General features: G+C 38.5%; 1 protein-coding gene across 2 annotated transcripts in view; it reads right to left on the minus strand.

The window, feature by feature from the left end:
- Positions 1-973: 973 nt before the first annotated feature.
- The window catches only part of LOC107737591 (troponin C, skeletal muscle), a 26,942-nt gene continuing 14,479 nt past the window's right edge, over positions 974-13,436 (minus strand). For both annotated transcript variants that reach the window (XM_016549144.1, XM_016549143.1), the window contains exons 4-6: positions 7,213-7,327; positions 3,012-3,148; positions 974-1,507 (exon numbers count right to left, since the gene is read on the minus strand). In XM_016549144.1, the coding sequence (XP_016404630.1) occupies positions 1,476-1,507; positions 3,012-3,148; positions 7,213-7,327 (284 nt within the window). In that variant the 3' untranslated portion in view covers positions 974-1,475. The remainder of the gene's footprint in view (positions 1,508-3,011; positions 3,149-7,212; positions 7,328-13,436) is intronic.

The raw sequence follows: 13,436 nt of genomic DNA on the forward strand, positions 1-13,436 counted from the left end.
CCCCTTTAGTCAAGCCAAGAAACCCTAAACCTCTTGAGAAGGTGCTGTGTTGCAAATCTTCAGCGTGCCCTGAATAGCAAATGGTTTAGATCTTTACTCCACCCCAACCAAAACCCAACAACACAAATGGCGACACAGGTACCCCAAACCCCGAAGAGCCTAAACCCGAGTTCCCATGTTTGGCACGTGTTTCCTGAGCGAGGAATTGTACAGACGTGGATTGGAGAAGGATTTGGGGGAACTCGGAGGAGGGCGTTGTGGACTATATACTTTCAGGCAGAAATGGAGAGATTTAAAAGGAGATTTTGAGGAGAGCAGAAAGGTCCGGTTTTGCAGTTTGCATATCATTGCAGCTCTGGAGAATTGCATTTATGGCACTGGCATGAGATAACACCTCCATCAATATGACCTGAAGACAACGAGGTGTCAAAAGGATCACATGGCTTTCTACCATGAGAAGAAAACATGGAAATCTGACCTTTTGCACCTTTCAGAACTCATATATGTATAACTTGCATGCTCCTGGCACAAAACGTTGACATTAGGATTCGAAATTTATCTTTTTCATGACCTTTTTTGGCCATGTCAAGACTCTGCCCTGTAGGCAGGTTAAGTATGAAAAATATCAGAAGAGACCAACGGACGAAAAGATAAATACAATCTGCAACACTATGGATCTACTGGACGGCCAAAGTGTTATGGACATGGGGTTCTGGAAACCAACATGGTGGGATCTTGTTTTTCTGATTGGGTGTAGTGAAATTATGGGCAAGGTGGGTGAGAAGATCACATGAGTGTCATGAGTTGCAGATTCTAGAAATGTGATATTTGGCCTCATAACAACCTTTTTAGGCCTGAAATTGCATTTAGCTTTAAAAAAATGTTAGAGCTGTAAGTTTTTACAGACACAGAGATTCTGTATAATTTTAGATAATACAATCACAGTAAAAAAATCACCAAATAAACAAGCAGATTGGCCAAAATGTGCCTTTTTAATAGATTTGCAGACACCGCTAACATGTGAGCTAAGAGATTCCTTATCGCCATGACAACATTAAGTCTTTTTCCGAGGCTAATGCTGTAGCAGGGCTATTTTGAATCACTGTAAAGGGTGAGGGAGAGGGGAAGGGGGTTGAAGGAAGGTTGCTGAATGTCTTGGGAATAAGCAGGTGTAGTAGGAGACAGCTGAGGGGAGAGGCGTAAGTGGTTTCCTCTTAAAAGGTTTGAAGGGTTATTTATAGATACCATCACAGTGCGGTCCCACAAGAAACACTTCCAACAAGACGGCACTGATCTAAAATATTCTCTGTTCCTCAAAGTGAATTCCAGCCCATCTTTATTGTTAGTGTGTTATTTGAACCCGGGTGATGTTGTGTTTCCTCAGTCCTCTTTTCCTTTAAACATCTCAGGGGGTTGTTCTTGGGAATCTTGACTGCTGTCATTAGGAGTTGGAGGAGATGGGATGTAATTTTTTCTTACTGGACATTCTCCATCATTTTAAGAAACTCTGGAATGAAAGTAAAAAATAAAATATGAAATAACATACAAGCCCCTTTCATGGCATTGTTAATACTCTCTCCTCTCTGAACATATTTTGTATTCAAATATTGTGATTATACGATGGCGATTATATTTCTAAAAGAAAATGCTTGTCTTCTCTCACATCTTGGGATTCAAAAGAACGCACTGACAACTGGAGTTCAGGAAGAGTACATGTATTATTACATATATTTATATCTGTGTGTAATTATATCTGCTTTTATAAACTCTTAAAAATTAAAGTTATTTACCTAATGATGACAAGATCTCTCATATCACACTTCAGTAATACAGATGTTTTTAAATAGATAATAAGTCAAGTCAAGTCCTCATATTGTATTCCGAGAGCATAATATTGAATTTGAATATACATTATATACAATATACATTTCATGAAATTATATTTAATATGCAAGTGTTTTATTTAGAGCTCCCTAAAGAAGGCATCAGAGTATATTATATCCATAAGCATATGTGACCCTGGACCACAAAACCAGTCATAAGGGTCAATTTTTCGAAATTGAGATTTATACATCATCAGAAAGCGGAATATATAAGTTTCCATTGATATATGGTTTGTTAGGATAGGACAATATTTGTCCGAGATACAACTATTTGAAAATCTTAAATCTGGGGGTGCAAAAAAAAATCAAAATACTGAGAAAATCGCCTTTAAAGTTGTCCAAATGAAGTCCTTAGCAATGCATATTACTAATCAAAAATTAAGTTTTGATATATTTACAGTAGGAAATTTATTTTCATGGAACATGATCTTTACTTAATGTCCTAATGATTTTTGGCATAAAAGAAAAATCAATTATTTTGACCCATACAATGTATTTTTGGCTATTGCTACAAATATACCCCAGCGACTTAAGACTGGTTTTGTGGTCCAGGGTCACATATGTGTATTCATATCTGTATATGCCTTATTATAAAATGGATAGTTCCGGTCCTTGATTCTGATTGGCTGAGCCACGTTCGAGGCTGTTGTAAACTTTGCTTATGTTTGTGTGTTGCTCGTCAACCACTTTGTTGCAACCACAACTGATTCTAAGGAACTACATTGTTTGGTGGAAGAATACTGTTTTTATTCATATCATTACACTTTATTTGCTCTGTTTTTTTTTTTGAATCCTCACTACGTATATGGAAGCCCCGTAAAGCCGTGGTTTACAGTGAATTTATAACAGCTAAAGGGGTTTTAGGCACTCCTGATGGTTCCATAAAGAAACTTGAACAATTACGCAACCTTTCCATTCCACAAAATGTTCTTTGTAGTAGAATATGGTTCTTCAGGTTATTTAAATGTTCTTCACACTAAGAAAAAATGCTTCTTTTAAAAAACGTTCACTGAAAGGTTCTTTGGGGAACCCAAAATGATTCTTCCATTGCTCCTTACAAAAAAAAAAAAAATGTTATGTTCCACATGAGGGCAGCACAGAAAATAGAATAAATAAGATTTGCTTTACCATCAAAATCAATCTTCCCATCTTTGTTTGTATCTGCATCTGCCATGAGTTCATTTATGTCTTCATCTGCCACCGGCTCGCCAGTTGCACGCAAGATATCAGCAAACTCATCACGATCGATGAAACCATCTTGGTTCCTGTTGGGAAAATATATAATATTGTTTTAATTACAAAATTGTTCTTGATTTTGTTGTCAAGGTAAGTGACTTATTGTCTTGTGATGTCAGGATGTGATTGTGATGTCAGGATGATTACATGAGTGTTTTTTGTTTAAAGGGGTCATGAACTGAGAACCAAAATTCCCTTGATCTTTTGACATATAAGATGTCACTGTACTATAAAAACATCCTGTAAGTTTCAGAACTCAAAACTTTCTTGTTAAATAATAAAATAAAAATAGCTTATATTGAAGCCAGTCTGCCAAAATGACAGCTTGTGGAATGTGCCACTCTATGATGTAATAGTGTGGCTAAACACCGCCTCCACGGAAGAAGATCAATGCCTGCTTCTACATCACTGCCTGTTTAGCCCCGCCCACCAATCCACACACGTAGTGTAAATAACGAGAGAGGCGAACGCAGCTCTATGCAGAAATCAAAAGATAAAGATGCTCCGAATACAACAAGATGCTGAACAGTGCCAAGTTGTGGAAAAACAGTCTTTGCATCACCTTCCTTCTGATCCCAACATTAGGAAAGAGTGGGAGAACTTTATTTTAAATGAAGATCCAGACCGCGTCAGTAAGAACTTGGTCCTTTGTTCACTTCATTTTACTTCGGATTTGTTTGCAAACAAGGCACAATTCGATGCAGGATTTTCAGAAAGATTGAAACTAAAAGACGATGCTGTTGACTATATTAAATTAAATTCAATTTAAGTTTATTTGTATAACGCTTTTCACGATAGAAATCATTGCAAAGCAGCTTTACAGAAAATGTAAGTTTCTATTTTAAAGTTTCTACATTATATTTGGTGAACGTCATTATATTTAGTAGCTTATCAGTAGTGACTATGTCAAGTTGATGTCCATATGGCAGAAATGACCAGTAAAATTCATGCAGTTAGTTAAGGGCATGTAATCAAACAGACGGTGAACACTATTAACTGCAATGATTATATGTTGCGATTAAAATTATAGCAAAATTTGGTAGTTTTGTATGTTGTTTGAGGGTGGGCATCATCTGAGGTCCTCTGGGGGGTTGGCATCATCTCTTCTCAGGTATATATGGGATCCGACAGTAATGTCGCAACACACAAGTGTGTTAATAAAATAAAGGAGTTAAACACCAAGAGAAACAACAATCACATTTAGAAATACAATGTAGATGCATTGTTTTTTTTTTCTGTCTTTAGTGTCATACAGGTGGTCTTGAGTTTTGGGTGTAATTTGCTATAATTATTGAATACAGTGAGGTTATAGCCAGCGATGTTTTGCATGTAGAGTTTTCAATTCAAATATAGATTTTTTTCCCTTAAAAGTGTAAAATGGACCTTAAGTGCACAGCGTGCACATGCATTTATCCCTCTGGCAGTCTGGTTGTTAGGTTTACAGCAATGACATGATCACATCAAGAATGTGAAACAGACATACACACACATACACACACACACTTGTACACAGGGTCTAATAAGCATGTTTTTAATTATTAAAGAAGAAACAGCATTTTCCGTATTTCATTTCTGGGTTAAAAAAAACTAAAAATGAATGGACACAAAAGTACACAGACCCATCCTCCATATCTTGGGTCCATGTACTTTTTTAAGTACTTTTTTTATTTTATTTTTATTACATTTTCTTGAAACACAAGACTGACACATGTACATACCGTGTCGGTAACAATACTTACTATGTACAGAAAAGAAAACAAACAAACAAACACTAGGGGCTCATATTACATAAAAAGTGTAAAGCACAAAACCAACAAAGGGTTAATACAGTCTGTACTTTGGAAGTTAGATTTAATAATCCATTGCAAACAATAAAACCGCAGTTGTAAGGGGTTAATAAATATTAAATGATACTGTACTCAAAATTTTTCTGTAATGTTTTTATATTGGCTGAATAAAGATACAAGTTAAAAGGAATCTTAGATTTCACAAACGAATTTTCTATTTCTAGCCATTTAGGAGGAGCGTTTGTCGAAAAATGGAACATTAACGCCTTTAACTGGGATGCCCAATAGTATAATTGAATATTTGGGAGTTTTAATCCTCCCCTATCATATGACAGGTAAAGCAAAGATGTCCGGACTCTTGGGTGTTTATTATTCCAAATGAACTTGATAAACATTCTTCGTAGGTTAGTAAAAAATGAAGTAGAGGGGGCCAATGGAATATTTTGAAAATAATAAAGTAATTTGGGAAGTATATTCATCTTTAGTATATTAATTCGACCAATTATTGAGATTGGTAATCCTAACCATCTATCTACAGATTTAGTAACTGAATTTGATAGGGCATTATAGTTCAGTATGGTTGTTTTTTCTATATCTGATGTAATCTGAAAGTACTTTTTTTTTTTTTTTTACCCAGAAATTAAATATGGAAAATGTGGTTTCTTCTTTAATGGTTCAGACACTGATGAATAGAATAAGCAGACACAAACTAATTTTCATTATTCAAAATTCGCATTTCATTAAAAATCGTAAAAATGACATAAAGCTTGTTTTTAATGTATATAAATGCTTAATTTCATTTCTAGCTTTTTTAGCATCTCTATAGCGTACAGACACTATAAGCGCCCTCTTGCGCTACTGACGTGGCTACCAGTAACCTATTGCTTTATCAATGTGTATTTATCAATGTTCAATGTGTTTTTGTAGCACTGATCAACGTAGCCAATCACCATTTTCTGTTGATTTCCTGATGCAATGGCCAAGGATTTTAATTTAGAATCCACTTCACGCCACAGTTTTGTGCAGAGCTGCATGCTCGGGGGTCTCTCATAGGCTATAACAAGCAAAGTGTAACATGATGTAAATAAGAGATTAATGTGCAGTGTAGAGCTTCATTGATTATAACGGAACTTTGTAAGATCGCAATAAACTGAAATGAGTGACAGCTTTTTAATTATTATAAAGGGAGCGCTCTTTGCATGCTTAGTTGGCTAATCCATTCAGAATTTAAATAAGTTTTGTTTTTCATGATGCTAAGTGGACCAGTGACCGACACGCTGCAAAGTTTCGGGAGTGGCATTCGAATATAAATATGTCAAAATTAAGGCTACAGCACCCTCACTGATTTCAGAAGCACCCTCAGTGATTTAATTCTGAAATCGGGCCTGCCTGTATATAAGTAGGAGAAATTATAATTTTATATATTTCTATATTTACCCCATATTAAAGCCTTGTGTGTAGTGCTCTAATATGATGTATTGTACGTACTTTGAGCAACCATACATGGTCCTCTCCAATACTGTGACCCAGATAGCACACAAAATTATGACAAAATTATATCCCAATATATAATTTCATGATGATAAAGTTCCCAGGATTCTGCAATGTCTATTTTAAAATAATTTTTGTATTAGGTCTCTGCATTGTTCCAGAGGCAGCTTGAGTTCTCAAATGAATGTGCAGGAGAAGCATTACTTCTAATTTGGCTAAAGAAAACTTGTTAAAATCGACATATTTTGATATTAATTTGTGCATTTTTTAAATGTTTATTAAAGGCGCAAAAAGTCATAAACAAACATTTAAAAAGAAGCCAATATTTTATGTGTATGGTTCTAAATTTAAATTTGTATTTTTTTAGCATAGCATTTAAAAATACAACAACCATTCTTTTTTCATTTTTTTCATCATGGTTTCGTCATGGACGCAGAAGTACACGGACCGTCTTGGCATCATGTTGACTGAGTTTGGTGTGAATCACATGAATTCCCTTGGAGCAGTGTTAAAAAATCCAAGGCCTGCAATTTTCCAAACATCCAAATTCAAACCAAAATAGTTGCTTTCCTGTTGGTCGGAGATAATGACAGTAAATTAGAAAGTTGTCCCAAAAATTATAATCCTAACCTTTATCTCCATACCGAAATCCCAGATGGCCAGACAGTGATTCATCTTTTATAAATCGTTAAAATATTTGTGTCTGGGATACCATTAGCATGGAGACTATAGTGTACACTGTAAGTTTTTTCTTGGGCCCTAATGACCTTTCCTCACACTGCTGTTCAGTTCGGTGTTAACATCAAATTACATACTTGTCAAAGACACGGAAGCATTCAGATAGTTCCTCCTCACTCTTGCCAGCTTGGTCTTCTTTTAGCTGCTGCACCATCATGACCAAGAACTCCTCAAAGTCAATAGTGCCACTGCCTGAGAATGCAAAACTGAGATGTGATGGGACAGACTGAAATGCAGACAGGAATGAACAGAAAACAGTTTGAGTATTTGGTTTCTAAAGTGTGGTTGGAACAAACCAAGTTTAAAGGGATAATTCACCCAAAAATAAAAATTCTGTCATCATTTACTGACCTCATGTTTTTTCAAACCTGTATGATTCTGCTAGAGGTATTTTGAAGAATGCTGGTAGCCACCACTTCTTTTATGTGATCATTCTTCAATAATCACATCTTTAACCCCTGCATCGCTGGGCGCCAGACGCAAACGATGGAGATTTAATACCTCCTTGTTACAGGACTGTACATCTGTGGCTGATTTATGCAGCTCTTTGACAGTTTTTACAGATTAACAGAGATTCAGCCTCTGACCCCCAAGTATTATGGGAAACCACTAAATGTTTTATTAGGGGTAAAAGTATAAATTTTTCATCTTTCAATAAAAAGCATAGGGAGAGCCGTAAATTTGAATTAGAAAAACAAATTGATTTATATTTTGTGAGACCAAAGCCAAAACAGTAAATGTTCTTAAATCAGAATTGAAATCTATATATTTAAATAGAGCTGAATTCATCATACATTGTACTAGACAATCATATTATTTCCATGGAGAACGCTCTTCCAAGCTGTTGGCTTTGAGGTTGAAAGATGGTGAATCTAAGGCCAGTATATCAGCTATTAGACATGAGGGCTCAGTATATACTCAACCTAAGGATGTAAATAGAAAATTTGAAAACTACTACCAACATTTGTATACTTCCAACTCTGACCCAACAAATTTTGGTTTATCCCTTAAACATTTAAATCTTCCCAAATTAAATGACTCTCAGCGCAATATATTGGATAGCCCTTTGACAATCGAGGAATTAAAATCCCCTGGGCTAGATGGGATTCCCCCAGAATTACTGAAGACAATATGGGACATTATAGCACCCTTGATTCTTAATTCTCTTAATTCTCTTAATTTTGCATTAGAAAAAGGGGCTTTACACAGGGACCAAACCACAGCTTTAATAACTTTGCTGCTGAAGAAATGGAAGGATCCACTCGAATGCCAATTAGCCTTCTATCCACAGATTCAAAGCTGATGGCAAAAGCCCTGGCTTTAAGATTGGATCGATGTATAGGAGACTTGATTGACTAAGATCAATCAGGTTTTAAGGGGGAGATTTGCTGCAGACAATGTACATAGCCTTCTTCATATAATTCAACAAGCAGACTCATATACAGCTTCCTCTGCAATCCTTTCTCTGGATGCCGAGAAAGCATTCGACAGAATTGAGTGGAGTTTTTTGTGGTCTGTCCTAGAGCATTTTGGGTTTGGCTCTTTTTTTCTACAAGCTGTCAAAACTATTTATTCTGAATGCTCAGCCAGAGTACTTACTGGTTCTTATATCTCCTGTGGTGTCGTGCTGAATGATCACAAAGACGTGTCCATAAATAATGAGACTTTTTAATCTAAAAAAGCGAGGACAGACGGACACAGCTTTATTCACTCACATGGAAGAGTGCATAATAAAATAAAAACAGCTTATATATAATAACATAGTCCTCTTGTGGACACTTTATGAACTGCACCTCAACCTAAAGTATTATAGTAAAGATACTCCAATTTCCTCCCCCCATTTTGGTTCATATAATACTGTTAAATATTCTAAAACACAAAAAAGAGAAAAGAACTCACTCTTTGTAAAACGCTAGGAAGTAAGAGGAAGTTATTCTCCTAATAACAACAATACTTTTTCAGAGTAAAAAAAAAGCACATTTTCTCAGAATTATTCTGATAACTTGGTTGTACCTATGTTTCAGCTATCTAATATAGTCCTGGAGAAGAATGGGGGAACATCTCTCCCTTGAGGAACGTCGCACCTGCGGAGCAGCTGGTGTATCCAGTTTGTCAGGCAACTGAAGCTCTTCCCCAGCCTCCTTCTTTCATGACCAGGCTTGAAACAACTTCGGGTGCGGTCTCCATTTCAGTAGAACAGGGAATTTCAGGTAGCAGGGACCCTTTTTCAGAGGGTACTGTTAACCGGGTGAAGTCCTGAAATTTGTTTGTATGTCGGATTCGGATTTGATCAACATGTCACTTCAGGATTTGTCCATTCCTGACAGCAACCGTATAGGAAACTGGACCCGAGGAATTCACGATGACAGCAGGTATCCAGTTGGGACCGTAACTATAATTACGCACTAACACGTCATCTCCAGTCATGAACACTTGGTACCTTTGTCATGATTCTCTTGTTGTTTTTGTTGTTTTTGCAGCACTTTGGCTTTAATGTTTGGCAAGAGAAAATCGAAAGTTGATCTCAGCTTCCTTGCCATGAGCATCTCGGCAGGTGACACCCCTGTCGTCGAATGTGGGGTGATCCGATAGTTGAACAAGAATCGTGACAACCTGGTTTCCAAGGTATCCCCTGTCACCTTCTTTATGCCTTCTTTAAACGTTTGGAAAGCGTTTGGATAGCTCTGCTAATCCATTAGAAGAAGGATGGAATGGTGTAGATTTTACATGACGAATCCCATTGTTTTTCATGAACTTTTCAAATTCTGTGCTTGTGAAGCAAGAGCCATTGTCAGAAACTAAGATCTGAGGTAATCCAAAAACGCTGAACCTTTGGCAAAGTTTCTCAATGGTAGCTTGCGACGTTGATGAGGTCATGGGGTAAATGTCCATCCATTTAGAATGTGCATCTACAATTACCAAAAACATCTTTCCCAAGAAAGGGCCCGCATAATCCACATGAATACGGGACCATGGGGTCTCAGGCCATTCCCAGGGGTGCAGTGGCGCAACAGGAGGCATTTTGCTGTGCTTCATACATCCCTCACAAATTTGGGACTCCCTCTCAACCTCCTTATCCATCCCAGGCCACCAAAAATAGAATTGAGCCAATCCTTTCATTTTTGCCATTCCTGTATGTGATTGGTGTAACAGCTTTAAAAGCATGGCCCGGCCCTGACTGGGCACCACTACTATGGCTCCCTAGAGCAGACATCCATCACGCACACTCAATTCCAGTTTCCTTTTGTGGTAAGGGCTGAATTGTGGATCCACTTGAGTTGGCCAACACTTCAGTACATAATTATGAACTTGTGACAGTACCGCATCCTTGTTTCTCCAATTTTTGATTTGAGTGGCACTAACTGGTTCGAATTCCAGCATGTCCAGCATCAAAACTTGAGCTGGATTACCTTGATCTTGTTCCACTTCCGGGAGAGGAAGTCTGCTTAGGGCGTCTGCATTTGCATGGCTGTCTTTGGACTTATACACCATTGTGTATTCATATGCACTCATCAGGAGAACCCATCTTTGAACTTGAGGGCAACCCATCTGTGGAATGGGTTTCTTTTCTCCAAAAAGGAATATCAGGAGCTTATGGTCTCTGCAAATAGTAAATTTGTGACCATATACTGTAAATACTTGTGGAATTTTTGAACTCCGAAGATGATGGCTAAAGCTTCTTTATCTAATTGGGAATTTCGTCATTCTGCTGTTGTCAGTGTACGGGATGTGAACTCTAGGGGTTTCTCAGTGTTGTCTTCCATTCGATGTGAAAGCACAGCTCCCACGCCGTATAAAGAGGCATCACACAAGAGGATCAAATCTTTCTCAGAAGAATAGTGTACTCACACATCTGCAGACTGTAGAAGTTCCTTTGATTTCAGGAAAGCCTTAGTTTGGGAATCGCCCCAGCACCATTGAGTTCCCTTTCTTAACAGTCTGTGGAGGGGAGCTAGGACACTGGACAAATTAGGTAGAAACTTGTTATAGTAATTCAGCAACCCCAAGTAGGCTTTTAATTCAGTGACATTGGTAGGACACGGAGCCTCTGTCAATGCTTGCACCTTGTCTTTTAGTGGGTGTAAACCCTGGGCATCCACCAGATAACCCAAGTAATGCACTTCTTTTTGAAGGAATTCACATTTGTTCCTTTTTAGGCGCAGACCAGCATCTTGTAGCCGAGTGAGCACAACATCCAGGGTTTGCAAGTGCTCTTCATCCGTCACCCCAGTGACCAGGATATCATCAAGATAGACAGCCACATGGGTTAATCCTCGCAGCAACCCTTCGATAGTCCTTTGAAATATTGCAGGCGTCGAAGCCACTCCAAAGGGAAGGCGATTATATGTGAACATTCCTTTATGGGTGTTGATGGTGAGATACTGCTTGGAATTTTCGTCCATTATGATCTGCAGGTAGGCATGGCTCATTTCCAGCTTTGAAAAAGACGAGCCCCTGGACAAGGTTGTGAAGAGGTCCTCCACTCGTGGTATGGGATATTGTTCTAAAGGTGAGGCCTGGTTTATCGTGAGCTTATAATCTCCACACAGTCTAATGGAACCATCAGGCTTGAGGATGGGTACAACCGGCACTGCCCACTCTGAGTACTTCACAGGGTTGATTGTTTTCGTTCACCAGTCTGCTAATTTCTGCCTCGACTTTAGACCGCATAGCGAAAGGTACAGATCTGGGACGGAAGAACTTTGGCACAGACCCTGGTTTTACATGTACAGTCACTGTCATCCCCTTGAGAGTTCGTAATTCCTCTTTGAAAACTTCCTCGTGACGTTGCAGTATTCCCTGCAATGTCGCTTTAAGGGCCTCCTCAGTTTCCTTTATACTCACATTCAGGATTTCTCCCCAACACAGCTTTATCTGTTCCAACCAGCCTTGGCCTAGAAAACTAGGTCCTTCTACCTCGACCACAATGAGAGGAAGCCTTTTTCTCTGCTGATGGTACGTGACATCCACGTAAGCTGCTCCTATCACCTTAATAGGTTCACATGCATAGGTTTCTAGTTTAATTTGTACATGTTCCAATTTAGGGCTCAATGATTCTTTCCAGGTGGATTTGAAGCTGGCTTCATTCATAACCGTCAGGCCACAACCTGTGTCCAGTTCAAAACTCACATCTTGTCCCTCGACATTTAGTTTGACTGTGTACGGTTTCACCTTTTGTATTTCTGAACAGTGCAGACTGCCAAACTTGTATGTGAGGCAACCCAATGCAAAAGAATCCGGAAAGATATTTCCAGGATCATTTACATCCACTTTATTTGACTTGTGTCAAGCAGCTCTTTTGGCAGTATCTCCATTAGGATGAGACTTGTGATCCCTTGGTTTAGCATTATGGCAAGCTCAAGCAATGTGTCCAATTTTTCCACAAATATGACAGCAGCTGTATGATTTGTGCCTTTACATCTATAACACTGCCCACTATTCTGAGGGTATTCTTTTTTACTGCGTGTTGGCATGGAGGAGTTTTTTTACTTTGTGACACACAATAGAGGGGGGCTTTTGCAGATCTTGAATGTTTTTATTTGCTGCTTCGACAGAGAGAGCAATTTTCAAGGCAGTGTCAAAAGTTAGATCTGCTTCCGCCAGTAGACGTCTTTGAATTCTGTAATCATTGATGTCGCACACAATCCGATCTCTTAACATCTGCTCAAGTGTGGCTCCATAATTACAACTTTGTGCCAATCTTCGCAGCTCTGTGACATATTCGGTCACCGACTCTTCCGGCTTATGAGTGCGCGAATCAAATTTGTATCTTTGCACAATTTAATTAATTAAAGTGATTCTTCAATACCAACACAACTTGCTGATAAGTCTTGTCTTTCAGTTTTTCGGGACTTATGAGATTACGCAACAAGCTGTACATTTGCGCCCCCACTACGCTAATCAGAATGGCTCTTTTTTTGTCCCCATCATCTATTCCATTTGCCTCGAAAAACTGCTTGAGAATCTTACAATACTCCTCCCACGATTGACGCATCAAAAACTGACAAAGTTCCTATGGTTGCCATCAGACCTGCCTTATTCCCTCACCTCTAGTTTTGAAAGACATGCGCATCCACTTCCACTTGAAATTCGTCTTCTGTCATCTATAACTGTCCATTCAAAAATATCCACTGATCTTCGTCGCCAAAAATATGTGGTGTCGCACACCTCGCCTCTCCCCCTCACTATCCCTCCCGGGACGCCTCCCCCCATAGCAGGTAATAATAGTGAACACATTTATAACGGGGAGCAAACATCCTCAACTCCACACTGCCCCCCCCCCCCCCCCCCTGTTTTTTTC

The sequence above is a fragment of the Sinocyclocheilus rhinocerous genome, unplaced genomic scaffold (assembly GCF_001515625.1).
Source record: "Sinocyclocheilus rhinocerous isolate Xijiao unplaced genomic scaffold, SAMN03320098_v1.1 scaffold72, whole genome shotgun sequence".
In the NCBI taxonomy this organism is placed as follows: Eukaryota; Metazoa; Chordata; class Actinopteri; order Cypriniformes; family Cyprinidae; genus Sinocyclocheilus; species Sinocyclocheilus rhinocerous.